Source organism: Coffea arabica, chromosome 9c (genome assembly GCF_036785885.1).
Source record: "Coffea arabica cultivar ET-39 chromosome 9c, Coffea Arabica ET-39 HiFi, whole genome shotgun sequence".
In the NCBI taxonomy this organism is placed as follows: Eukaryota; Viridiplantae; Streptophyta; class Magnoliopsida; order Gentianales; family Rubiaceae; genus Coffea; species Coffea arabica.
Genome location: NC_092326.1, coordinates 38870636 through 38896444, shown reverse-complemented (window position 1 = coordinate 38896444; position 25809 = coordinate 38870636). Strand labels below are relative to the sequence as shown.

Sequence of the window (25809 nt, the reverse complement as noted above, 5' to 3'; positions counted from 1 at the left end):
TTTTTTTGAGGTCAATAATCTTTCTTCAACAAGTCAAGTAACTGAAAAAATCTATTTTATAGTTTTATTTCTTATTGGTAAATGGTTAATACAAATGATGTGGGTTCGGATACTCCAAATCTAACCGATAAACCGACCCGGACTCCCTAACTCTGGAAATTGTAAAACCCTAAACGCTTCCAACTGACATTACCGACTCAATCAACAGAACAAGAGGCAAGTCAAAAAACAGAGAAAGAGTTGCAGAAAATACCCAAAACTTGAAGAAATGGCGAAGTCAATGAGGTCAAAAAGGGAGAAGAGGCTAAGAGCTATAAGAAGAGAGATGGTGGAGCCCTTGTACCAGAAGAAAGAGGAAGCTAAGCTTGCTGCCCAGGAAGCTGCCCTTAATGCCCCTAAGCTGCCCGTTAGGTCGCATAATTCCGACGCTTCTTCTATGGATCTTACTACTATTCCCTCAAGTACCAGTACAAATGATATGGGTATGATTTTTATTTGATTTCTCATGAGCCCTTTTTGTTTGAGTTGAAAATTGATTCTTGTATGATGTAATTTAGGTTGGATTCTTTTTTTTGTCCGGTTTCTGGTGTTTGCCTGTTGCTATTTTTGGTTAATTCTTTGTTTTTGTTTCTTGTTTTCTTGGTTTTCTTTTGTATTTATTAGGTGTCAAGTAATTTTGTAGTAATGGTGTAAGAGATGTCACATGAAAGTAGTTTTGGTGGTGTGATGTTTGGAAAGGCGAAAGCTGCTAATTTATGTTGCCTTCTGTATTAGATTGATGAACTTTAGAACATATTATTAGTATTGCTGCCTAATTTTCTATGGATTTTTGCTGCAAGGAATTGGCCATCCAAGTTGAATAGGAAAGTTCTGATTTTGATGTGCTATTAACAGTTTCATTTTGTAAACGTGAAGTACTAAGAGTTAAGACTATATATGGTCGATACTGTGGGACACTGAAGGTGGGTGTATGGGTTTCTTGGTTGCTGTTTATGCTGTCCCTGACTTGGTTTCTAGGCAAGAGGATAACAGTGATGTGAACTAGAAGTAATCATAGGCAAGATTTGTGCTTGTCTGTGTTTAGGTTATAAGATTGGAAAACCATGAATTTTCGATGAGGAAAAGCCAATTATCGTTGACAAACATTTTCTCTGCTAGTTTTTCTATATATGTGTACCATATGAAGTTATTGTTATCCAGTTTTAACTTTTTGATAGGCCACAAAGAAATAAAAAATTCAAAAACACTCGAGAATGGTCAACCTGGTAATTAACCTGATGACCCAAATTTAGTGGGATCAGTTGGCTTGTTGCTTCATTATTAATTGAACATACTTACTGAATGTTGTGAACATTGTCTGCAACTGAATAAGTGTCTGCAAAGATATACTGTGTCCTCCTTTGCTTTGACAAATTTATGTTTTTCTGCATCCCCTGCTTTAAGGGGCATGCACCCAAAATATGCTTTTTAGAACACATGGATATGCTATGTATTTTACATAGACTTTGGTGGTGGTCTGTGGTGCGGTGCACATTTGAATGTCTGATACTCAATTCCCTGAAAACTGGCTTGTGGTATGGACTCTGAGGCATTGGTGGGCATTCTATGTTTATGTGTGACGGCTGAAATAGTGTACTCAAGAAAGATATAGTCTATTTATGGTAGGACTTACAAACTGATATTCCAACTTCATGCTTGATCAATTTCTGGTGGAGAAACTGAACAAAGCTCACGTATTTCTTCTGAAATTATTTGTCAAAATAAGAATTAAAATCTCTATAACAAAAAATATAATCCAGTACTGCCCCCTGGCATTCGATATGTGTTAGAATGAGTTCACTGGATGATTGCCAAATGGTACAAAAAGTTAGATACTTAAGAGTCACATGACTTAGAAATCAGTTCTTCAGAGTCACATGAGTCGCTACATTGCATTATGACAAATGGATCTGAGTTTTGTGATCTTTTATATGGATGTCTAGCAATTGAAGCTTGGCTTAATATTGGAGGTGAGGTGAACAATTAGTAAATTACCATAGTAGCAGTGCCATTTCAGCTAAAAATAATGACAAATGGTTCATGTAGTACATATATATATATATATTTATATATATGTTTATTTTTGCTAGACTTTCTCATATCAAGAGTAGTAGTTGATATATAATTGATGTTAGCTCTTCCTAAATCACATTTTGGTTGAAAATTATGGAAAATAATCAACTTGAATTCTGCGAGTTGATTGGTTGAAGAGTATTTAAGATGTTATTTGGGTGAAAGTCTACCTTATCTTTGGAGTTTTATATTTCTCTAAGCTTGGTTCTCCATTTCCAATGCCTCCATTAGTACTTTAATAACTCCCTTGAAGACTGTTGGCTGTCATTATAAAAATTTGTGAAGATGTTTCAAGCATTAATTGCTTTCATGTCATGGTTTATGTACTTGATTTTGTTGTTTTAGTTCCAGTTAGGCATCTTAAAAAAACATACTTGGTACTTGTTTGAGAGTTAGGTAAGTCTGTAGATTTTTCAACTTGAGGAAATAAATGCTTCTTAGGTCATGTAGATAGGTAATCAGAAATTGTGAATCTCTGCTGGATGATCACATTATTTAGTTCGTTGTTCATGTGTGGGAGGCAAATCTTGTGTTTTTCAGCTTGGTATTGTAGATTTTCCTAATAATTACTTTGATAAGCATGCCAGTTCTTTATTGAAAATTCTGGCTTAGGTGATGGAGACAGTTATTTAGAAATTGTTGATTCTTTGCTGATGCTCGCATTTTATAGTTCACTAATTATGTTTGGAAGTGTAATCTTATGTCCTTTGGCTAGTAGTGTTTAGATTCTTCTAATAATTATTTTGTCGTATACACCACTTCTTGACTGAAAACTCTGGCTTTCCATGTTTGGGGTGGCTATGCTTATTGTTCTCCCTGAAATTTTTTCTGAGAATCGACCTTTTTGCAGATATATGTACTGTCATGGTGATCATTGCTTTTGTAACTTAACACATCATTTCTAGACTAATATAGTTGTTATTACGACTCAAGTTAGTGTCGATTGTACCTCATCCTGATCTATCTGTAATTCACGATTGGCAGATGTTGAGATGGCTATCAATGACAGCATGAAAGCCTTGAAACCTGTTGGAAAGAAGCTGAAGAAGAAGATCAAGTTGGCCAAGAGGAAGCGTCATGGCAAGGGCAAGATCAGGCGGAAGCATAATGTGTAAGGGTCTATGGCTGGTGTCTCAATAGATGATTAACCTAATAGCTAACATTTCTGCTGGAAGCTGTTTTAGCTTTGATTATCCTGTGGTTTCTGTTCCCGTGTTGATTTGGGTTTTAAAAGAAATGCCTTGTTTGGACAGCAATTTTCCAAAGAAAAATTATTACGTTTTCCGTGAACACATTTTCCAATCATTTTTTTATCTTACATATGTCAAATTGCTACAGTAATTTTTCTACAAAAAAATTCCAGAAAAATGCAATCCAAACAAGAAGAAGTTGTGTTTGCATTAAGGGATTTGACCAAGGATTTGAAAGCCTCTCAAATCCTCTCCAAATTGCATACAGATCTCCACAAGACAATAATATACAAGAGAACCCAAAATAAAAGGTCATAATGATGACAGAGGCCAAAATAGTTGATCTTCATTAAGCCCTCTATCTAAAGAAGAAAAACCCCCTGAAAATGATGTGCCATTTAAATCCGTAGATGGCACATTGCATGCGGTTGGATTGGAGGAGAATCGAAAATTCTTTCTGCTAATTGTATCATTTTCTTCTAATTGTGATACCTTAACTCCTATTGATCACTTTCAATGCATTATCATGAACTTGTTAGACCCTTTGTGCTATTAATTTTACTAACATTGTCATTGATTGGACTTGAATGGAATAAAACTGGAAGTTTAGATTGTAAAGTGCCCAAAATTAAAAGTTTAGAATGCAGAGTATCCAAAATTGAAATTTAGTATGCAAAGTGAAAAAGTAAAGTACAATTTTGAAGGTACAAATTGAAGTTAATTCGTGGAAAAATAAATAAATAAATAAATAAATATATATATATATATCTGTATGTAAAGCTCTATCTTCTTTTTGTTCATATAACCTCACCTTATCCCCAACAAAAGGAATTATGTTAAGGCCTAAAATTGTTGGGATTCGATTGTACTTATGTGAAAACACTTGTCTCCTGGACAAATATCTAATTGACGAACCTCTTATTTAGTGTAACATTATGGTAAAGAAATAGTACTGGATGAAGTTTGTTGAACCCTGACATACTAACAAATCATCCATTCCAATGAACACACTAATTCGGAAACCTTAAGTTATTTTATTGATGATATGGAAGAAATCACCTTATTCAATGCGCTTGAGATGCTAAAAATCGAATCATTTTGAAGACAAAAACCTAATCCGTAGTCTCTAAAGTGGCAAATAGAATTGGTGTCATGTCTTCCTGTCAATCTGGATTTGAACCTCTCCTCCGTCTATCGCACAGGACTTGTCATGTGCGTCTTACCCTTCCTTATAGTTGGCGAGCTATTGCATCGAACGAAATTTATCTTTTTTTTTTTTTTAGTCAGCAACGATACATTTGTATAACCTACTTTATCCTAATCTAGGGGGAGGGGGAGCTTAAGGAGGCTGTTGTAGGGGTTAGTGGGTATACAGACCCAACTAGACCAAGAGAATGCTATGACACAACCCTTAAATTTTTTTCGCTGCTGGTGAGGTTTGAACTCTCACCAACAGCCCAAGGAGGGACTTAAGTCCCTCCCTAGTGGCTACTGAGCCATTGGTCCAGTGGTTTGGAACGAAATTTATCCGGTGCGCACTTTCGAATAGCGGCTACGGTTCCCTTGTCAAAAAGAAAAAAAAAAAGGCGGCAAGTGGCAACACAATTATCTGATTCGTGCTCATTCTACATTCTAAAAGAAAAGGAGCAAGAAGCGAAAAGACAATCAGAAATAATTCACAGACGATGACAATTTTAAAAAATATTGAAGCTGTAACACGAGTTTCATGTCTACCTTGTACTTGTCGACGTGTTTGATGTTTCTTTGTTTCTACTTACTGTTTTTAGCGCTATGGAGCTTCAATGATGGGATAGGCTTCTCAACCAAATGTTATTCATTCAATTATTTTTTGGTCAAACGAGCAAGATTTGCTTGCTTCTTGGGCATGTCCCAATAATTGAAGAGGTAGGAAGGATTTTTCCCAATAATTGGAGTAATTTTTTACCAAAAAAAAAAGTCTGGTAAAAACCAAAAGAATTTGATTAATAATGAGACTATTCTATCCACATGTTATGAAATAACAAAAATGTGGATGTCCCTTTGTATTCCCAAGGGGATTAATTCATGATTTTATGGCTACTTATGTATAGAAGTTACAATTCATAAATCTATTCATGTAGTGGAGAAACCGTTTCATAGGTTTCTTCATATTATTGTAATAGTGGATGTTTAATAGGATTTATGTACCTTTAATCTTGTAGTGCCTATATATAGAGGTACATTGAAACCCTTTGGGATGACTTTTGTATCTTATTGGAATATAAGAATATTACTCTCCATTTCTCTACTTCTTTCTCCAATATTTCACTTGATATTATAGTAGCTTATTTGATTAGTTTTATAACACGTTATCAGCACGAAAGCTCTTCTTTTGAGCAAAGGCGAAAACGAAGGCGCTACTTTGAGCAAAAGTGAAGTACAAGATTTTGGCTTAACAATTTTTTCTTTGTGTGTTATTTCTTTAATACGCACTGTTAATGCTGCCTAATGATGGGACTTATATTCGATCGAAATAAACATAATTCAGGCCGAAGCCTTTGTACCACCACGTTCAGAATTGGCCCTCCCATTCACGCAGGCCTCTCATGCGGAATGGGACTCCATCTCAATTAACAACAAAACATTGACAGAATGACTTGGTTTGAGGGCTTTAGATGCTTTAGTGGGCTGATTGACGCCCCAAAAAGAAAAAAAGAGTATGATTTATTGGCTGAGATTTCAGAATAGTTTAGTGACGTCCGGCGCACTTTACCCTTGTGTAAATTATTGATAGCTTTTGGTACTAATGCGTTAATAATTATTTTCTGCTTAGCCACTCGTGCATGTACAAGTGTACATGTTTGGTAGCACGTGGATATTTTATTGTTGAAATTAGCTGTAATCATTTTACTAGCCCTGATTAATTAGTCTAATACCCACTAGGTACATCTTTCAATATCATATTCCACACATTTAGTCTCTCAATCAATGGGGAATTTGCTTCACCTGGATAGCTCGGTTGGTCACGGCCGTCCTCAGGATCGGTTGTCCATCCCCCAACCAGGATTCGAGTCCCAGAATTAACGTGTTCAAAGAGAAGGGGCATCTTCTCTTGAACTGTAGGAGGATTAGTCGGGTCCGGCGTATTCGAAGACCGGATACCTCCTACGTACGGGAAAAAAAAAATCAATGGGGAATTTAATATTATTTGCTAAAAATAATGACTAAACCTCAAAAGCTGAGGTGGGACAAATCAAATCGATCCTAATCAACTAGAACCATTTTATATATATGCATGATCATCACACCTGATATTATTCACCAAAAGCTGCGACTTACTTGAGAACTAAGAGAGTGACCTGGTAACAATTGTGGTGATAAAATTGCCCTTTATAGGTTTTTTCTGTTGCTATGGTTTGTAATGTTTGATGAATGCAATCTTCCTTTTCATGCAGGTTGACGATCAACCAAGGAAAGCATAGATATGGTGAAGCAGAAGCAACAGCTTTTGCCTCTTTTTACATTCTCCTGTATACTCTTCCTCCTTTCAACAGGTTATGTCTTGGATGCTGCTGGGGCAGAACCATCTCAAGCCCTCAATCGCAAGTTTTCATTGGATGGTATTCTTCGTAGCGAAGAAACAGAAAAATATGCTGTGATTTTCGATGCTGGAAGCACTGGTAGCAGAGTTCATGTCTTTCGCTTTGATCCAAACATGGATCTTCTTCGCATTGGCCAGGATTTCGAGTTTTATGACAAGGTAATAGTGATTCAGTCAACTATCTCGAGATTATTTAGGCAAAGTCTTTATTAGATAATAGATCAAGTGGTCAAAACTGAACTACAGCCACTAATTTTAGAGAGAGTATAACACTATAGTAAATGAATCGAAGCTGAATTAATTTTCACCGCATAATCTATGATCTGTAGGTGGATGAAGTTTTAGCTCAATTGTGTTGTCCAAAACTGCTAATGAATCCAGAATACCACTTTTAACAGTGTAACATGTGTATGGTTGATTAAATTTCTTAATTAGAAGTATCCTGTGTCTGAAAAATACACGAAAATTTCGATAGTTTTTTGGTTTATTTCGTTCATGCAGACGAATCCAGGGTTGAGCTCCTATGCGGATGATCCTCAAGCTGCTGCACTATCTCTAAAGGCCCTATTGCTGGAAGGCCAAGCAGTTGTTCCAGAAGAGTTGCGTCCTCAAACGCCAGTTAAACTTGGGGTCTGTTTATAGCAGTTAATTAAAACCTCAATTCCTGATAGTAATCTTTCCAGAAATTTTGAAGTTACTTTTTATCAATCGTAGGCAACTGCTGGTCTTAGGATGTTGAAAAATGGTGCCTCTGACGAAATTCTGCAAGCGGTAAATTCTTTCTCGTACTCAATTTTTCCCATGTCCCAGAATTTATTTGTCTGCCTAACCCAAAAAAAAAAAAAAAAAAAAGGGGGACAAATTACATTTTATCCCCCTGTGGTTTAGTATTTTCTACATAACCCCCATATGGTTTCAAAAGTCATACATCATATCCTCATGGTTTGGATTAAAGTGTCAAAGTGACGGAAATGATCATTGGTAATGGAACTTTTTAAAATATCGAAATTACTCTTATAAATACATGACCCACTAATCTCGTATGATTTTATAGTTTACCATATAACTCTCTTATGGTTTAATATTTTATCATATAACCCCTTTTGTAGTTTTCAAAATATGCACATAACCCCTCTTGGTTAATAAATACTTTCAACTTTACATAAGGGTATTTTTGATATTTTAGGTGATTTCGTTACAAATGATCATTTCCATCACTTTGATACTTTAATCCAAATCATAAGGGGTTATATATAGCTTTTAAAACCATAGAAGGGTTATGTAAAAAAATTACTAAACCACATGGGGTAAAGTGTAATTTACCCAAAAAAAAAAAAGGAAAAAACCCAAGATTCTTTTTAATCTATTTTTCTTTAAAAAGGTGAGAGATTTATTCAAGAATGAAAGCTCCCTCGAATACAAGGCAGAATGGGTCTCCATTCTTGAAGGATCAGAAGAAGCCTCTTATATGTGGGTAAGTTAGACGGCTCAAAAGATAATTTCTTTTGTTTCAATTTTCATCTCAATTTCTCCTCAGCAGGACCTTTTCTTCTTTAATAAATAAAGGGCAAATTCCACTTTACCCCCTGTGGTTTAGCATTTTTTCACATAACCCCCCTATGGTTTCAAAAGCTATACATAACCCCCTTATGGTTTGTATTAAAGTGTCAAAGTAACGGAAATAGTCACTCGTAACGGCGTCACCTAAAATGTCAAAAATACCCTTATGTAAGGTTGAAATTTATGTATTAACCAAGGGGGGTTATGTGTATATTTTGAAAATCATAAGGGGGTTATATGGTAAAGTATTAAACCATAAGGGGGTTATATGGTAAAATATAAAAATCATAGGGGGTTAATGTGTCATGTATTTATAAGGGTAATTTCGACATTTTTAGAAGTTCCGTTACGAGAGACTATTTCCGTTACTTTGACACTTTAATCCAAACCATGAGGGGGTTATGTATAGCTTTTGAAACCATAGGGAGGTTATGTAAAAAAAGGGTAAACCACAGGGGGGTAAAGTGGAATTTGCCCATAAATAAATGAATGAGATTTGTCAGCATGTTAATTATTATCTCAGGCATGTTGAACCGAAAGAGAAAGGTCTTCTGGTCGGTATAAATTAATTATTTATCACAGTGCTGATGAGTTCTTTAATTTACTAGTAAATTAATGGGCCAATCCAGTGTTGATTCGTTGCTTATTGGTTCAAAATTGTTGCAATTTGATTAGTAAGCTGGAATTTTCAATTTGTGATCTGTATATGCAGATTGCGATAAATTATTTATCGGGAAGAATTGGTAAACCATATCCAGACACCGTTGCCACTGTTGACCTTGGAGGTGGATCGGTGGAGATGACATATGCTATATCAGAAGAAACTGCTGCAAATGCACCCAAATGTTCAAATGATGGGGAAGCATATGTGCATGAAAAGTACATATTGGGAACAAAATATCACCTCTATGCCTACAGGTTTCTGTCTCTGCTTGTCAACATTGGAGCCTCTTACAACTTAATTAGTTTAGGTGACACTAATTTTGGGTGAAGGTAAAATATGGGGTAAAATACAGTTTATTCCCCTGTGATTTAATGATATTTTACATAACTTCCATGTGGTTTCAAAAGTTATACATAACTCTTTGATAATTTGGATTAAAGTGTCAAAATAACAGAAATGATCCTCTACAATGGAACACACTGAAATGTCAAAATTGCCCTTGTTTAAAAAATAAAATAATTGAAGTAACCAAAATATATAAAATAATATTTAATCCCTTATGGTCTTGTGTTTTCCTATGTAACTCCCTTATAATTTAGTGTTTTACCATATGATGCCGTTATAGTTTTTAAAATATATACATAACCCCTTTGTGTTTAACATTTAATTGGCTATGTCATAAAATACAAATTCTATCAGTCGGATTCTTTAGTCCAAACCATGAAGAGTTTAAGTATAGCTTTTAAAATCACATGGGATTATGTTAAAAAGCGCTAAACTACAGGCAAAAAGGTGTAATTTACTTAATATGTATGCGGAAAGGTGACCATGGGAATATTTTCAAGTCATATTTCCTAATTGAGAAGATGCAAATTTAAGGGATTAACTTTTTATACACTAACAGTATATAGTATAGTATTATTTCATTCTGGCAGCCTTTTATTTATATCGCATATGCATGATTTGAATTTCAAATTTAAATTCATATTACGTGACATGATCTAAACCTATTTGTGTAAAAAAAAAAAAATCTATACACCGATAGTGAAACTAAATCCTATCTTCCTAAATTTTTATGGAAATATATCCTGAATTTACTATTCTAAAAATAATAAAAAAGAAAACTCTTTTTACATCTACGTATCAATTCCGGGCTCCGCCATTTTGCGGTTGCTTTTGTGAAATTATTGATGATGCAATAGTTTTTTCTTGTGTACAGTTATTTATACTATGGGCAATTGGCAGCCCGAGCAGAGATCTTCAAAGTCTCAAGAAATTCTACCAATCCATGCATTTTGGATGGCTATCACGGTATTTACCTAAGCATTAAATAAGATGCCTGGAGATTTGCTATGATTTTTTTTGGTGCAACAACTTGATTACCAAGTTCTTGATAACACAAATTAATAGGAATTAAAAATTAATTAACTTCAAATATTAATTACCATAAAATAAGTGACCAATGAAAGGCCAAAACTTATTTTCTCTCAAGGTTTCTATACCTATGGAGGAGAAACCTATGAAGCATCATCTCCCCCATCTGGTTCAAGCTTCAAGAAATGCAGGCAAGTGACTCTTAAGGCCCTGAAATTAGATGCACCTTGCGAGCATGAAAAGTGCACATTCAATGGAACTTGGGGCGGCGGCGGTGGCGAGGGACAAGAGAACGTATACCTTGCCTCATTTTTCTTCGACATAGCCATAGAGGTAGTATATACCAGCACCCTTAACCCCAAAAACAAAAAAAAATCTGCTAATTAAAAATTTCCCTTTGGAAATCATTGAAATAAATTCAAGGCAAGGGTTTTGTTTTGTCATTTAATTGATTGTGGAGATGAAGATTTCAAATTGATTGCAGGCTGGTATCATCAGTCCCAATGTTCCTTCTGCCAGTGCACGTCCAATAGATTTCAAACGTGCAGCAAGGCTTGCTTGTGTGACCAAATATGAGGATGTGAAAACCGTTTTCCCTAATGTTTATGATGAAGATTTGCCATATCTATGCATGGATCTTGTGTATGAGTACTCATTGTTAGTGGACGGATTTGGTAAGACACATTCTACACTTCCATAATAACATTGGATTATATCTATATATATATATATATTGATTAACCTTTTTATACAGACAATGTATACACTGTCAACATTAAACGATTATAATTATACAAAATTTAATTTTTGTATATATATATATATCATAGATTCAGCGATACTAGTATATACACTATTCATGCATATAAAATTTACTATATATATGTATATGCTTGGGCGCGTGCGTGCGCGTGTATGCGTGGGCGCGTGCATGGTTTGTGTTATTGATTGATTATTGTTATTATTATTTTGTCACAGGTTTGGATCCTTTCAAAAAGGTCACACTAGTACGACAAATCAACTACCAAAACTCCCTGATAGGAGCAGCTTGGCCTCTTGGTTCTGCCATTGACGCCGTATCATCTCTAACTAATTGGCGAATGTACCAGTACTAACCCACATTTCTGTGAGGATGATTTATTCAGGATATATAATAAAGTTGGGATATAATAGTCTGCCTGATGCGCGCTACTATTTTCCAACTAAGAAGATAAAAATGTCATCTATGCTTTTTTTTTTTTTTAACTTTTGTGGAGTACTTCACAATTTCAATGAGCTCTTCCATAATATCACTAATAAAGCCATGCCCTTTAGTCTACATTTAATGTTCTCAAGTAAGAAAAATTCGTTTGGTATATAGGCAAGATACAGTGAAAGAAATTATTTATTGTCTCTCGCACTTTACTTGCCAAATTCAAAATTAACATATCATCACATAGATCAATGTGGACATGGTTTGACCAATCCTACGATAACTTGCTACGCCCATTTCACGTGGGGTGCATAGCTATGTTTTCAGAACCGGACCGGATAGCGACTCGGCCGAGGTCAGGGGTCAGGGGTCAATGGGTTCGACCGGGGGTCGATAGGGGTCGAACCGGATGACGTCATAAATAAAAATTATTTTAAAATTAAAATGTTATATATATAATATCTAATAATATATTGATATTAATAAAGGCATATTCATATATATTTGATGTTTCAAATATATTTAACAAGAAAATACAAAGAAATTAGAACAATCAAGTAGCAATTTATATTATTTAATAAATATTAACAAGTTTAGAATTAAAATTATGAATTTAATTGAAAAATAACATCAAATTTTAGGACAATATTTATAAAGTATCAAATATTTGAGGTATATCAATAAGTTTTAACAATTTAGGGGGTCAAAACATAATATTAAAAAGTTTGAATTTTTTTTTTAAAAAAATACTGTTGAACCGGAAAAACCGGTTTTTTCCCGGTCAAACCCGGTCAAACCCGGTTTTTGACCGGCTTTGACCGGGTTTTAAATTTCCGGTTTTCTAATGTGACTCGGACCGGCTACCTGGCCGGTTCCCGGTTCAACCGGTTCGACCGGCCGGTCCGGTCCGAGTTTGAAAACAGAGGTGCATAGAGGGACGACAATACTCAAAGAAATTTCCCAATGCAAATAATTAATAAGCCATGAAATCTGTAAGACAATACTATAAAATTGTCCATCATTATCAAAAAATACTATAAAATTGTCCATGGGTTGCAGGCAAAGGTGATTCTGATTCCTAGACCGGGATTTGCTTTGGACAAAGATATCTCATTCTGACCTGTACATGTTATTGAACAGAAACAGAGACGAGGGAATATATATACCAACACAAACGGGAAAAAACAAATGATTAATTCCATTTTATACCCTCAACTATACTTAAATCCTCACTTTGCTCATTAAACTTTAGGGTTAATTTCAGAAACCTCCCCTGAGCTTCATCCTAATATCACCTGACACTCTCAAGTTTTCAAAAATCTCACATACCTCCTCTATCAATATGATGTAACTAGATGTCCCGATCAGAGATTTTGAAATGATAAACTTAACTCCAATATTTTCCTATTTTTTTAAGTAGCAAAAGGTTGGAAAAAGATAAGAAAAAACATCTACGAGCTAAAATATCTAAAAACAAATAACTAGAATGCCATCTAAAATATTTTTCTCCGATTTTGTTGCAAAAATATTTGCTTTTAATGTTCATCTTTCCCACAACTGATTCAAAAATTTTTGTTTTTTTATGTTCATCTTTGCCACAATCAGTCTCCTAAAATTTTCAATACAATAATGTTCCCTCTTTGCAGCAAAGAAAAATTTTTGTGTTTCTTTACTACAAAATCTTTGCTCTTAATTTCCTCATTGTTGCAACCAATCTCTTGAAACTTTTGCCTTTTTTAATGTTGAAATAGGTTTAGAAGTTACCTTTGTACACAACAATATTATCCAGATACGAAGCGACTAAATTTATTATTTATTGCACTTACACCTCATATTCTAAGTTTAATATTCCAACTTATTTGTCTTTTTTTCATATTTCAAAATTCGTAAATCAAATTGCACAAGGATAAAAGTAGAAGAATAATATAATCTCTCTACTTCAATGCATTTTTTAATATTACTTTTACACATAAGGGGTGACAATGTTACACAAATTATCACTTAAGGGGAGCTATGTGAGATTTCTGAAACTTTTAAGGGTATAAGGTGATATTATGATAAACCTCAGGAGAGGTTTCTGAAATTAATTCTACACTTTAATAGTAAATGCAAATTTCACATCGGGAAAATGACCAATTTCGTTCCTAAACTTTTTTATCGTGTCAATTTGGTCCTTACTTAATTTTGTTGGCCAATTTAATTCCTATACTTATTTATTTATTGGTTCCCAATGAGGAACGCCGCGGCAACACCACCATGTAATTTTGATCAAACTTCTAATTAACCACCTAAGCAGGGGTATTTCGGATACTTCACTACTGGGTTGTAAGATAAGAAGTAAAATTGAAGGAAAAATTTACCAATACATTTTTATCAGTGAGAAAAACCCAAAACCAATAAGAAAACAAGGCCGGTGAGTTTTGAGCAGCTGAATATGGCACACAACATGCTGAGAGGGAATATTCCATAGAGCATATGCCAGCTTCCAAGTTCCAAGGCTTCAGAATTTCACCTATTCTTATAACTTTTTCACTGGTGAGCCTCCGATGTGTTTGGCCTTGCCAGCATTCGACGATCGCCAGAATTGTTTGCTAGCTAGGCCATCGTAGCTCCCTGAGGCTCAATGTAAGGCATTCTTGTCTAAGAAAATTCATTGCAGTGCATTCAAGTGTCATCCACTTATTCCGACCTTGCCCCCTCCACCACCTTCACCTCTAGTGTCGGTGCCCTCATCGCCTATCTCTCTCCTCGTTCCTTTCCTCCATCGCCAGTTTATACACCTCCATATTAGGATCCAAGCGCGGAACACATAACTATTGAGATATCAAGTACACAACAATTTAATGATAAACAAGTCACAAGTATGAAAAATAAGCGATACACAATATTTAACGTAGTTCGACTCCACCTTGAGCCTACGTCTACGGAGAGAAATCCGTTCTTTATTATGAGAGAAAAATTCTATACAAGAATACAATTTGAATCCAAACCCAACTCTTGTATACCATCTCTCATCTCCCAAGAACCCTCTCTCAGTCCCCATGTATAAGGCCACATGTTGCCTTTTTGTGCTCTTTGTGTGTCTCTTGTTTAGTATACCAACCCACCTATTTATAAATAATATTATTTGGTCAAAACCCAAATAATAATAAGAAATCAATTCTAATTTCTAAGCTTATACATAATAGGAAATAACTTCTAATTCTAAACAAAATAGGAAATTTCTTAACTACTATTTCAAGTAACTAAAACCAATTAGAAAATTAGTTACTTCCATACAAAACAAGAAACCTGCTTAAAAGATATTAAGCCAATTTTCTAACAAATCTCCATATTGGCGAATATTTCTTTTAGCAACCATTTGCCTTCAACTACCAAATAATATGGTACTGAACTATACACTCGAATCAATACAGTCCTGATACCAAATTGATTCAATCGGCAAATAAACATGTGTAGTTGCCCCGAATCTAACCTCCAATTGACTCGCGAGAAAGTGCCTCAATTCACCGTCTTCCTTTGCAGGATTTCTTCTTACCGCCACTTGCAACCTGAGATCTCCTTTTGTGAGTTCTAACTCTAATCATTGAGGCAACCAAGTGGTAAAATCACCATATTTCTTCCCATCCTCATGACTATTTCGCTACATGTAGTTTTCAAAACTCCACCTAAAATGAAAAACTCGTAACTGTCAGAGTCTTCTAACGCATGAAAATTAGATTTCTTTGTTTCTTTGGGACATGTGCCACACCACTCAAAGAACATAACTAAAATCTAAAATCCACCGAGATAAAATATCAATCGTTAGAGGCGTGAGAAAGTCTCCATCGATTCACGTCCAAAATTGCATTAGACTCTGCCTTTTTTTTTACCCTTGAATCAGCTGCCAAGATTCACCGTCAAGTACCTCCATGCCTTTTGTCTTCTCATCATTTACCATCAATGCTTTTTACGCAGCGATTGAAACAAAGATACTACTCATGTAATTGTTCAATGGGTAACAGCCACCAACCCGCTTGATCTCAATAGTTAATCAGGATCCAACCATAAATAACAAATCTCTTGATCCAACTATTCAATTTGTTGGGATCCAAATGCTTGTAAGCAGCCCAATTTCGCAACCAAGCTCTAATACCACTTGTTAGGATCCAAGTACGGAACATACAACTATTGAGATATCAAATATATAATAATTTAATGATAAACAAGCCATAAGCATGAAAAATAAGCGACACACAATATTTAACGTGATTTGGCTCCACCATTGAGTTTATGTCCACGGAGAGAAACTCGTTCTTTATTATGAGAGGAAAACCCTGTATAAGAATACAATTTGAATCCAAACTCAACCCTTATATACCATCTCTCATCTCTCAAGAACCCTCTCTCACTTCCCATGTATAAGGTTACATGTTGCCCTTTTGTGCTCATGGTGTGTCTCTTATATAGTATGCCAACTTACCTATTTATAGATAACATTATTTTGCCAAAACCCAAATAATAATAGGAAATCAATTCTAATTCCTAGACTTATACAGAATAGGAATAACTTCTAATTCTAAACAAAATAGTAAATTTCTTGACTACTATTTCAAGTAATTAAAATCAATTAAAAAACTAGTTACTTGCATACAAAACAAGAAACCTGTCTAACAGAAATTAAGCCAATTTTCTAACACTCCATCATCCTCACCACCTCTACCGCCACCTATTTACTCTCCTCCTCCACCGCCTTCTCTGTCACCGCCAGTTTATTCTCTGCCACCTCCTCCTCCCTCACCCCCTCCACCTTCTTCTCCTCCGCCACTACCTCCTTCACCTCTCCACCTTCTCCATCACCTCTTCGTCCAGCTATCTCACCACTTCCACCTTCCCCTCCACCTCCTTTGCCGACTCCGCCATACTGTGTGCGGTCACCGCCGCCTCCACCACCAAATTCTCTACCACCTCCTCTATACTCTCCTCCACCTATCCCCTACTATTATAACTCACCCCCACTTCCACCACCAAACTCACCCCCACCGCCACCATCAGTGTACATTTACTCATCACTACTAGCGTACATTTACTCATAGCTACCCTTACCACCACTTGTACACTCGCCACCTCCACCGCCAGTTGTACACTTCTCGCCTCCGCCTCATTCACCTCCACCACCACCTTGTATAGAACCCCTTCCACCACCATTACCACTGCCTTGTAAAGAACCCCCTGATTAAATCTCCTTGATTTGTTATGTTAATAGCTTAAGTTCGGTGGGTTTTTCTCACTGATAAAAATGTGTCGGTAAATTTTCCCTTTGATTTTACTTCTTATCTTATAGCCCCAGCTGTGAAGTACCCAAAATATCCTTACTTAGGTGCTCAATTAGAAACTTGATCGAAATTACATGGTGGTAGCGCCGCAGTAGTGTTCCTCAATTGGAACTGATAAATAAGTATAGGGATTAAATTGATCAAAAAAATTAAGTAGGGACCAAATTGACATTATAAAAAAAAAATTAGGGACGCCATTTTCCCTTTCACGTCGCAAAACTTTCCAAGTTGGTAATTTTTGTTCTCGTTTGAGCTTTTCTCTCTGTACTACACTCACTACTGTTCTCCCTTATGTTAGTTGGAAGAGGAGAAGGTCTAACCAAAGAAGTGAAAGAACATTGGAGTAATTGGTGTGAAATTCCGACTTAATATATATTCATGTGATCTTTTACTCGTACAGTATGAGCTTCTAAACTACCCTTATCCTTCATTTCGCCAACAATATGTTAAGAGTAAGTTGTCTTGCTAATCCAAGCATTAAAAGTGAAAAACTTTTAAAAAGATGCTTTTTTCTCCTGCAATGTGGTTTCTTTTTTTTTTTTTTTTAATAAATAGTAAAATAATGCCAAATGTCCCACAAAATTTTTAATGTCAATCATCATGCTGAAATGCAGGATATAACTGTATAAGGAGAAAAGCATTCAGAAACAGTTTTGCCAAAAAATTGATTGAAAATAGAGGAAAATGCTGAAGCAACACCTTATTGCCTTCGTTTTTGTCTCTTGCATGCCATTCCTCCAAACCACTTATTCTTTATCACTCAGCGGTAAGTTGTCCAACGGTGTCCTCCTCAGCAATGATGCTTCAGGGAAGTATGCAGTCATAATTGATGCTGGAAGTACTGGCAGCAGAGTCCACGTCTTGCACTTTGATAGAAACTTGGATTTGGTTCAAATTGGCCAAGATTTTGAGTTTTTTAAAGCGGTGTGGAATCCCATTCATCTGTTTCTTTGTATTTCTGCTTTCACCTCTTGCAGTACTTAAGGAAAGCCCTGTTGCTCTTTATCCTGGATTTATGTTTCGTCTGTTTTAATTCATGATTTTGGGATGTAGATAAAACCAGGGCTGAGTTCATATGCAGATGGCCCTGAAGCTGCTGCACAATCTCTTAAGCCCTTGCTTGAAAAAGCTGAAGCAATTGTCCCAAAAGAATTTCGTGCTAATACTCCTGTTAAAGTTGGGGTAGGTAATTCTATTTAAGCACTTTGCTACTAATATGCTTTAATTTTGCCTGATACTGTGTTGTGAAAAAATGCATTGGCAGGCAACTGCAGGTCTTAGACTGTTGAAAGGTGACTCCTCAGAAAAGATTTTGCAAGCGGTAAAATATGGTTGTATACTTTTGTTCGTGCAACAAGAGTCTTTTTATGGACTCTTCCTTTCCACCCCTTGGTTTCTAAAACTCTTTTCTTCTAAAAAAGAAATACATACTGAGTTTTTTTGTGTTTCAAGTCTCAAGATTATGGTTTCTTTACTGAAGGTAAGAGATTTGTTGAAGAATGAAAGTTCACTCAAGTACAAGGCAGAGTGGGTGACAATTCTTGAAGGTTCACAGGAAGCTGCCTACATATGGGTGAGTTCTGTGTTGTTCTCATAGTACTTATTTTGCAGCTTCTAGTTCATGTGTCTTAATCAGGCATTATGATGAGAAATATTTATATCTATATGATAAACTTTGTAATTGAAGATTTTGATTTTTCTCTGCGAAAGTATAGGTACTAAAACATTTGGTTGAAATCTCCATCACCTCTGTAAACACCTACTGATATGCATTCTTCTGAATATATTAGGCTGCCATAAATTATCTGTTGGGAACAGCAGGCAAAAAATACTCAGAAACTGTTGGCACAATTGATCTTGGTGGTGGATCAGTACAGATGACATATGCTGTGTCAAAGGAAGTAGCTCTAAAGGCCTCCAAGCTGTCCAAGAAAGAAACATATATTCAGGAAAAGAATCTTCTCGGAAGTACATATCACCTTTACGCTTACAGGTATGCTGCTCCATTAGATGAATATGGTCTCTTGATTCAAGTGATTATACCTTAATCTGTTGCTCTGCTTTACTTCACTTTCTTGAAAGGCATTAATCTTTTCTTGTTTAGCATTGGATCAATTATCTTTTGCTTCCTGCTTTTTGGAGTTGCCATTCTATCCAATTGATATAGCTTTAACATTACAATTCTTGACTTTCCCGTATAGTTACCTGAACTATGGTTTACTAGCTGCTCGTGCTGAGATTCTGAAGGTTTCAAGAAACTCGAGTCATCCATGCATACTCTATGGTTACCATGGTAGTCACATAATGCTATGCCTTCTTATATCCATTGAAAGTTGCCATATCCTCAGTTTCTTAGTAACCATAAAAAATTCAGAAATGTAGAAACTGGGAGATGCTCAATCAACCTGAAAGTAATTATTAAAAAAAAAAAAGAAAAGAAAAAAAAAAAGAAGAGGCATTGACTTAAAATGTTTCTTCCTTGAAGGATACTATACCTACGGAGATGTTGCCTACAGAGCTTCAGCTTTTCCGACTGGTCCAAATATGAAGAAATGCAGGGCATTTGTTCTGAAGGCACTTAAGATCAATGCCCCCTGCAAGCACAAGAAATGCACATTCAACGGTGTCTGGAATGGCGGTGGTGGAGATGGACAGAAGAATCTGTATGTCGCATCATTCTTCTATGACAGGGCTTCTCAGGTAGAAAATCTTTTTCTCCATAGTTCCTGAATTCTGATTGACTGTAGCCAGCAGACTACCATTCTGAAGAATCTCTTTTGGCTGCAGGTTGGTGTTATCAAGACAAATGTACCTTCTGCTACTGCTCGTCCGCTGCATTTCTTGAGTGCAGCCAAGTGTGCTTGCAGGACAAAGTATAAAGATATCAAATCTGTATTTCCAAACATCAATGAAAGTGATAGGCCATTCACATGTTTGGATCTAGTTTATGAGTACTCATTGCTTGTTAATGGATTTGGTAAGCTCCTTCATTATGATCATCTTAAAATTATTCTTGTGCAAATATATACTAGTAAAGTTCCATATGTATATTGATCGATTTACACGCTGGATTAGATTGTTGACTACTAATTCATCATTTCCAGGTCTGAATCCTTTCAAAAAGATTACACTGGTGAAAAAAATCAAATACAAAGATTCCCTTCTTGAAACTGCTTGGCCACTGGGATCTGCCATTGATGCTGTTTCATCACAAAATTGAAAGCAAAGATTCGGAGACCTGACTGGAAATTTCAGCTGACAAAGTCAAAGCATGCTAGCTTTGGAGCAAGAAATGAGTACTCTCTTGATGACTTGATGTACTTGGGGCCCATGACTGAGCAAGATAGAGTTAAACGAATCTGGCGACATGTTTCTTCGTTGATTCTTTGAAATTAACATGTCTCTCTAGCATGATTTCTTTTCGTGTTAATCACAACACCCCCCCCCCCCCCCCCCAAAAAAAAAAATAAAATAAGGTTTAACCATTGTTGCAATATACCTCCTAACATTATTTTTTCTCACTTTATTCTCTAAATCGTTAGTCAATTCTAGCCTTGCGTAACGAAAATGTCAAAAAACATTGATACCTCTAATATCATTTTTCTATTGATATGCTGGTTATCTCATGTGATAAGGGAAAAAATATTAGTTCAAAACTAAAATAAGAAAATATTATTAAAGATCTACGGATGGGTTTGTTTGGATAGGAGATTACTTGAAAAATTGTTTAGAATAATAGCACTTTTTTCAATTTGATATTTGTGAAATAAAAAAGTGGTTGATAAATATTTGTGAAAAAAAGGTTTTTAGATAAATTTAGCAATCCAAATAAATATTAATAGCATTTGAGCATCGTATATTAAAACAATAACTTCAAAAACTTTGAACTCCAAATCAACCATGTTTTTTTTTTTTAAGTATTAGAAATAAAAACTTTGTATACTTCTGTATAAAAGAAATCCTATTACTAAAAGAAAAGTTTAGCCGTCTGCACATTCCCAAAGAGAAACTGACAATATCCGGCTTATTTATTGAAATTTAAAAATATTTTTACATTTTAAATGACAATTTTTCTTTGTTTTTCTCAGTATTAAGTAAAATTAACAAGATATTCTCCTAAATCTAAAAAAAGTGCAATTATGGAATGAAATTTAACTAGGATCATAAATATAAAAATATTATTTATTATTATTATGTTAGGAATATTATTTCTTAGATATTAATTGTCTTGAGTGTTATCAAATATTGCAGTTCACTAATGATTTAAGTAACAAACAAACAAATTGATAAAAAATGATGTTTAGGAGATAAGTAGCAAAATAGGCTACACTCTAAGTGGATTTACCGTAGATAACTCTTAGAGAGTATAAATGTCTTTTTGACATCACTATTACACAATATTAGAATTGACTAACAGTTTAAGGGATAAAATGAGAAAAAATAACGTTAGGGGATAAAATATAAAATGGTTGTACCTTAGGGGGAGTTTTTGTGATTAACCTGTTCTTTTTTAAGGATACTTCAATTATTGAATATTGCTTCCAACTGGCAAAGCTTATGATCTCTTGATGTTGGCAATCCTTTGTCTTGACTCGAGAACTTTGAAGCAAGAAATGTGATGGAAACATTGACAAATTGGAATAATCCTATTGAATACCTGACAAATTAGCTACCGCACCACACTCGAGCATGATGTTATTTTGGATTCACTGTCTCACTTTGATGTTACCACACAGGTAAGAGTTACGTGGTCCATGAAGCATATAGACAAGCGAACGTTTACAGTAATAAGTTTGTTTCTTAGTATGCAGAATATCATGGTCCAGTAGTGGTCCATAAAAATGTAAGGATTGTGTCAAGCAAAAACAAAAAAAAAAATGTAAGGACTGTGGAAAAGGTAATACATTGTCATTTTGCATTGTAAGAAGATATAGTTTTTTCTTTAATTCAAACTAAAGGAGGTCTAATTGTACTCGTTAATAGCTCAGCAAAATTTATGAAATTACATTTCATTCTACCCATGCCTAAGAAGCATTTGATAAAATTAAAGTTTGAAAACTAAAATTTGAAGTTTGAAGTTCGAATCTATTAAGTTAGTGAATTGTTAAGTACTAAATTTGATACATTAAGTGTATATCAATAGCTTATCACTTAGGGTGCGTTTGATAAAACTAAAGTCCGAAAAATAAAATTTGAAATCTGAAGTCTGAATTTATTAAGTTATTTAATTATTAAATATTAAATCTAATACATTTGAGTGTATATCACATTCAGTGATAAGTGAATAGCTTATCACTTATTTTTTAGAGTAAATTTTGTTTAGAAAATTCAGTGGCACTTAATTAATTCAAATGTTCAATTTTTAATTATTAAACGCATCTGAACATATTAAGATCTGACTCCATTAAGTTTAAGTGCTGAATTGGATTGTGAAATAGGGACTTATTTTTTGAAGCAAATTTTGCCTATAAAATTTAGTGCCACTTAATAAATTTAGATGTTCTAGTTTTGATTATCAAACGCATCTGAATACATCAAGATTTGAATCCAGTAAATTTAAGTGTTGAATTGCTCTATCAAATAGAGTCTAAAATCTTGTTACAGATATCACTGTCTAATTTGGCATATGGAAACCGGGGCCATATTTATTTACTTATACATTCTTTGAATCCACTAATTTCTTGCCCACACAAAGAGGGACAAGGTTTCAGAACTAGACGTGATTTTTGTACAAATTTCATATGTGATTGTGGCCATGTGAAGCCCTGTGCTTTAGCAATGCTTTCAACGTCTGATATATGGGTTGAAAACTTCATCTATAGACCATGGCTTTCGAGAGGAACCACCAAACTTAAGGTTCAGTTCAACTTAGCTATTTTTAGAAGTATTTTTAAAATATTTTACTGTAACAATGTATATGAAAAATTTTTATAATAAATTTTTTATAATATTTTTAAAGGTGTTTAAAACTTGTTAAGATAATTTTTTTCAAATTAATGCCACCGTCCACCATCACCACCACCCCCTCCTCCTCCTCCTCCTCCTCCTCCCCTTCCCTTCCTTCCGTCCTCTCCAATCGGGCCTCGATGAGATTACTTGGACTGGGGAGGAGAGGGGAAGGGCGGGGTGTGGTAGGCAAGGAAAGGAAAGGAAAGGAAAGGAGAGGAGGAGGAAAGAGAGGGAGAGAAAAGAGGGGAAAAGGGATGGAGGAAAAAAGAGGAGGAAGGGGAAAATGGTGGCCGTAGTGGGTGGGTGTGGGTGGTGATAGATGGAAAAAGAAGATGGCGTGAATTTTATTTTTAAAATTTTTTTTATATATTTGGAGTTGTTTTTAATATATTGTATGGATATGATGTTTTTAAAATTATTTTTATTTGTACATTACAGTAGTATTATATATGAAAAATTTGTTGTTCAGAAAAAAGGGAATTTCTTTTTTTCTTTTTTTTCCGTACAAAGAAAAACTGGGAAATGGTCATTTCTTCCCATATATTACATTTCTACTCGAGAGAGGAAACCTTGCCTCGGACTGCAATTGCAAAATCGATGACTTATGCAGTGTTCCTTTTTCATCTTCTTCTATATCAAGTTCACGCAATTAGTGCATATCCGTTTAAAACCAATAAACTGATCCTTTTTATTTGTCAAACAATATGAAGTTAACTTAATGTAGATTATTGGGTCTCGTTTATCAGTTTTTTTGGTCCTGGATGCGGGTTGCCTTTCGGGTTTCATTTGGAATTTTTTCTTTCCATTGTGAAATTTGATGCGATTAGGTCCACTTTTGTGACTAAAATCCAAATGATTTTTATTCTACTATTTACCAGTAATCAATAACTTCTATTTATAACTAGGAATAAGAGGAGGGGAATGCATCATGCTCTATCCTACTATTGGCTTACTAATGGGATAAAAACCCGTCGCAGGACCTATATCCAAGATATTCTTCATGAGTTTTTTTCTTTCAAGATTAACTATGGTTAGGTAACAAATACTATTACAATTACATGTAGCTATGAATTAGAGATCTGACAATGAGATATGTGTAAAGCAGAGGAAGAAGCGTTCAAAACATCCTTCACATTTTTTTTAAGTGAAATTTTTTGTCTCACACTTTTAAAATGGTAACTTTAGGTTCCTTACAAAAACAAATCGGCCAACACATAGTCTCAACCTAAGTTTCTGGTTACATTTTAACTTGAACCCATCATGTGACCTACACGTAGCATTTTTTTAGGGATATAAAGATCAGATCTCATATGTAGATAAATAAATCACCCAATCGACATTCATTTTTTATCCATAAAAAAGTGAGGTTTGATCTTTTTGTACTTAAAATAATGACCAAATATGGGTCACATGGTATATTTAGGCTAAACAGTGCTAAAGAATTTAGGTTAGGACCAAAATTGATGGATTTGATTTTGTAAAGGATGTAAAATCGGCAATTTAATCGAATGTGAGAGACGAAAAAATTTATTTAAATATATTTTGAATGATTTTACTTAAAGTATACAACTTTTAATGACATATTGAAGCTAAGAAGGATAAAAGCGTGAATTTTATTGTATTTCATATTTTTTTTAAAAGACTTGTAGGATCCTCTATATTGTTAATTTTGCTAACATTGTAATTGATTGAATGTAAATTCTACAAATTTGAGAATTAGAGTGCAAAGTATTCAAAATTAAAGATTTAAGAATATGAGTGGAAAAGTGGTATAAGCTTGGGAATGCAAAGTGAAGTTAGTCCAATTTGAAAGGGCATTTTTTACGAAAAGGTTTGTTTGGATAGGGTATTATTTGAAATATTATTTGGAATAATTACTGTAGCACTTTTTGTGATGTGATGTATGTGAGATAAAAAGTTGATTGGGAATATAAAAAGGTGAATTGAAAAATATGTTTATGATGCAAGCAAAATATTATTTGGAATAATGTGTGTATCCAAACACTCTCGTTCACAATATCGCTGATAAAACGACTGCCATTGCATCACTCGCGTGCATGATTAGCGAACAACATTATTGCACGGAAAGCTCGTGTGGCCCATGACAGTCTGTCATTTCCTCTCCATTTTCTACCATTCAACGACTGAAAAGTTCTGTCAACTTTGGCATTTAACAGTTAGGGATAATTTCAAAAACCTCCCTTGGGGTTTTCAATAATTTTATTAGGTCTTTTGAAGTTTTAAAAATTATACATATCTCCTTTGTCATTTAAAATAATAATACTATCCTTAAATATTTTAATGAAATTCTCTTGTTTGGTATGTTTATACTTAGAATGACTTTTAAAATTATCTTTTATTCTTTTTTCCTACTTCTTCCTCTTCCTCTTCTTTTTTTTTTAAATTTTTTGCCAATAAAACTGTAAAACTATCACTATTATCTTAAGTTTCTATTATAACCAAATGTCAAACTAATGATTTTTTTTATGAATTAACTTTATATGCAATCCAATGTTTTTACTGATTTTTGTTTTCTATTTTTTAATTAAAATTAATAATAAATCAAAAGAAAATGGCTCAAAACTATTACTAAATTATGATAATCCCATTACTCGAAAAATTCATCAACTCTGAATAAATTATTTCAACATTTTCTTTTCTATCTTATAATGTTAAATTCATAATAGAATACCATCAAAATTATTCTATTATAGTGATAAAATTATTATTATAGTTGTTTATCAAATAGTATATATGAACGTCAAATATTTGGTACTTTTTCTTATAATTGTACTAGATAATCTTATAATTGTATAGAAAAATAAATTAAAACTCATTACACAAGAGTATTTTTGGATATTCATTTAAAAATT

At 34.4% G+C, this 25809-nt stretch overlaps 3 protein-coding genes across 4 annotated transcripts; all 3 read left to right on the top strand.

The window, feature by feature from the left end:
- The first annotated feature begins 151 nt into the window (after positions 1-151).
- On the top strand, positions 152-3402 carry LOC113708092 (uncharacterized). The gene is made up of 2 exons (XM_027230565.2): positions 152-482; positions 3097-3402. The coding sequence occupies exons 1-2, from the start codon at positions 269-271 to the stop codon at positions 3225-3227; spliced, it is 345 nt and encodes a 114-aa protein (XP_027086366.1). The 5' UTR covers positions 152-268; the 3' UTR covers positions 3228-3402.
- A 3086-nt stretch (positions 3403-6488) lies between these two features.
- LOC113709095 (apyrase-like) lies at positions 6489-11702 on the top strand. Of its 2 annotated transcripts, XM_072064231.1 has the most exons (10): positions 6489-6643; positions 6737-7041; positions 7384-7512; positions 7597-7653; positions 8264-8356; positions 9155-9360; positions 10326-10417; positions 10599-10813; positions 10965-11154; positions 11459-11702. In XM_072064231.1, the coding sequence occupies exons 2-10, from the start codon at positions 6766-6768 to the stop codon at positions 11593-11595; spliced, it is 1395 nt and encodes a 464-aa protein (XP_071920332.1). In that variant the 5' UTR covers positions 6489-6643; positions 6737-6765; the 3' UTR covers positions 11596-11702. The 2 variants fall into 2 exon arrangements, with proteins under 2 accessions (XP_071920332.1, XP_071920333.1); XM_072064232.1 differs by lacking the exon at positions 8264-8356.
- Positions 11703-17298: 5596 nt separating this feature from the next.
- Positions 17299-20438, top strand: LOC113708542 (apyrase). Its single transcript, XM_027231007.2, has 10 exons — positions 17299-17439; positions 17602-17911; positions 18041-18169; positions 18252-18308; positions 18468-18560; positions 18778-18980; positions 19189-19280; positions 19473-19687; positions 19775-19964; positions 20092-20438. Exons 2-10 carry the CDS (start codon positions 17672-17674, stop codon positions 20205-20207), a joined length of 1335 nt encoding a protein of 444 aa, XP_027086808.1. The 5' UTR covers positions 17299-17439; positions 17602-17671; the 3' UTR covers positions 20208-20438.
- Positions 20439-25809: the final 5371 nt, after the last annotated feature.